This window comes from Galeopterus variegatus, unplaced genomic scaffold, assembly GCF_000696425.1.
Source record: "Galeopterus variegatus unplaced genomic scaffold, G_variegatus-3.0.2 Scaffold436, whole genome shotgun sequence".
Classification (NCBI taxonomy): domain Eukaryota; kingdom Metazoa; phylum Chordata; class Mammalia; order Dermoptera; family Cynocephalidae; genus Galeopterus; species Galeopterus variegatus.
In genome coordinates this window covers 364,028-366,081 of record NW_007726547.1, presented here as the reverse complement: position 1 = coordinate 366,081, position 2,054 = coordinate 364,028, and the positions used below count along the sequence as shown (strand labels likewise).

General features: G+C 31.2%; 1 protein-coding gene across 14 annotated transcripts in view; it reads left to right on the top strand.

Moving 5' to 3' along the window:
* Positions 1–2,054, top strand: part of PARD3 (par-3 family cell polarity regulator) — a 714,454-nt gene that overhangs the window by 423,444 nt on the left and 288,956 nt on the right. For all 14 annotated transcript variants that reach the window (XM_008568729.1, XM_008568725.1, XM_008568720.1 and 11 more), the window contains one exon: positions 1,532–1,671. In XM_008568729.1, the coding sequence (XP_008566951.1) occupies positions 1,532–1,671 (140 nt within the window). The remainder of the gene's footprint in view (positions 1–1,531; positions 1,672–2,054) is intronic.

Below are 2,054 nucleotides of genomic sequence, written 5' to 3'. Positions count from 1 at the left end.
TTATAGAAATTAGCTTTTTAATAAAGTCAGAGGAGAAGGTCAGTAATCTGTTTCAGTCAGTGCAAAATGTTTTGTTGGCTTTGCTAAATGAAAATTGATATCTATTTATCTTTCTTTTAAAGGTCATTGCTTGAACTTTTAGCTTACAGATTTAGGGGTTATTGCTGATATTTTAATAGTATTGAAGTTCATCTAATAGCCAGCCTTTGTAGTTCATACAAATTAATATTGCAAAAGGAGAATAATTTAGAATTCTTTCTTAATAAATGTTATTGCAAGTCATTAGAGTTCTACGAAAGCTCAGAGACATATAGAAACATCACAGCAGAATAATTAAGATTTCATATAGACAGTATGCCATTCAGGTCTTCGGCACAGAAGATTTAAGAAGTTAACAGTCCAGGCACATTAACGTGACTTCAGACTAGAAGTAAATGCATGTTTCGCTTGAACTTGAGAATATTTACAGTAGATTTTATTACAGACAGAATTATCGAGTGTGTTCTTAGCTACATTATGTTTCTTTTTTAACCCACATTTTTTTTCGCCCAACGTTGTTTATTCAATTACGTTTTATACTTTTTATCGTAGTTTTATACCAGTGCTGCATCAAATTAATGTATTCTTCTTTAGGTTTTTCACCTTTACATATCTCTTTATTCTTCCCATAATGAGCAATATTTGCCAGAATATTACTTTAACTGAAATGGGAACTTATGTCTTAAGTAATTTTTAAAAAAAGCTTAAGTAGACATTAATCATTATTAGAAGGGTTATAAAAATTATTTGATTCAGTAGAAATCAGTCATTACCTTCACATTTTTTTTCCTTGGCACATTTTGGCTTATTGCGCTTTTTGGTTCTAGTGAGATATAACCCCTTTCCTACATAGTATTAAACTTATAAAACTGCCTGCTGAGCAAGATGTCAAAAAGACAACTGAGAATTCCGGTTCTACAAATCAGCAGAGTAACTTATAAATGTCATTAATTTCAGTACCTTTAAATGTAACAGGGTGATCCTCAGATGTGGTAGCCATGATCTGAGATGGAATCTTCACTGAATAATTTACCCTTTTTTTGAGAAATATACATGGTAAGATTTAAGTGAATTAGTAAAGAACTAGGCAAAAATAATATGATTTGTCCTCTTAGTTAACTGCTGGAGTAGTTATGGATTTGCGAGGCTCCACTCTCTGTATCTTGAACTAGTTCTTGTTCCCTTTCTACTTTTTCATCTTTGTAAATACTTCTCCTCCCTTGCTCTCACCTCCTACTGTTCAAATCTGAATATTATTATCGCACAATAGTACTTGATTTTTGAGGTACTATAGGTTTTAANTTTCTGTAGTTGAGTCACCATGGAAAATTTATTGCAACTTTTAAAGTATTCGAAGAAATGTAAGTCATTGTGAAAGTTAAAAAATGTCAAATTGAGGTAGAAAATAATAATATATTCTTTATGTATGACACACCTATAAAAGTCAAGATGTCTTATTTTATATACTTATGATTTTGGGTTACATGTTTAGGTACAGAAGGTCTGGGATTCAGTATCACTTCCCGAGATGTAACAATAGGTGGCTCAGCTCCAATTTATGTGAAAAACATCCTCCCGCGAGGGGCTGCCATTCAAGACGGCAGACTTAAGGCAGGAGACAGACTGATAGAGGTGAGTGACTTTTCTAAGTAAGATGTTTCATTATTCCTGAAAAATTGCATTGTTGAGTCAATTAAAAAATTTTTTTTTGATAAATTGTGAAATTAAATTGTGTATTTTAGCAGAAGTATATATCACGGACCAATGTATTTCAGTTTTACTTTTTTATTTTTCCATGTTATCTGATGAGAAATTATCTTTTCATTTAGTTTACTTATACATTTTTAGTTACTCAGATATTTGGTTTATGAAATAACGTAACATTTTGCCATTATTTAAGTACAGTGTCTGTACTTATATTTCTAGATGACTATATATTTATGCCTGGCAATATAGAAATGTTATCGACTTTGTAATCAGAACAGAGACAAATGAAGTAAGTGAAAACTGTGTGT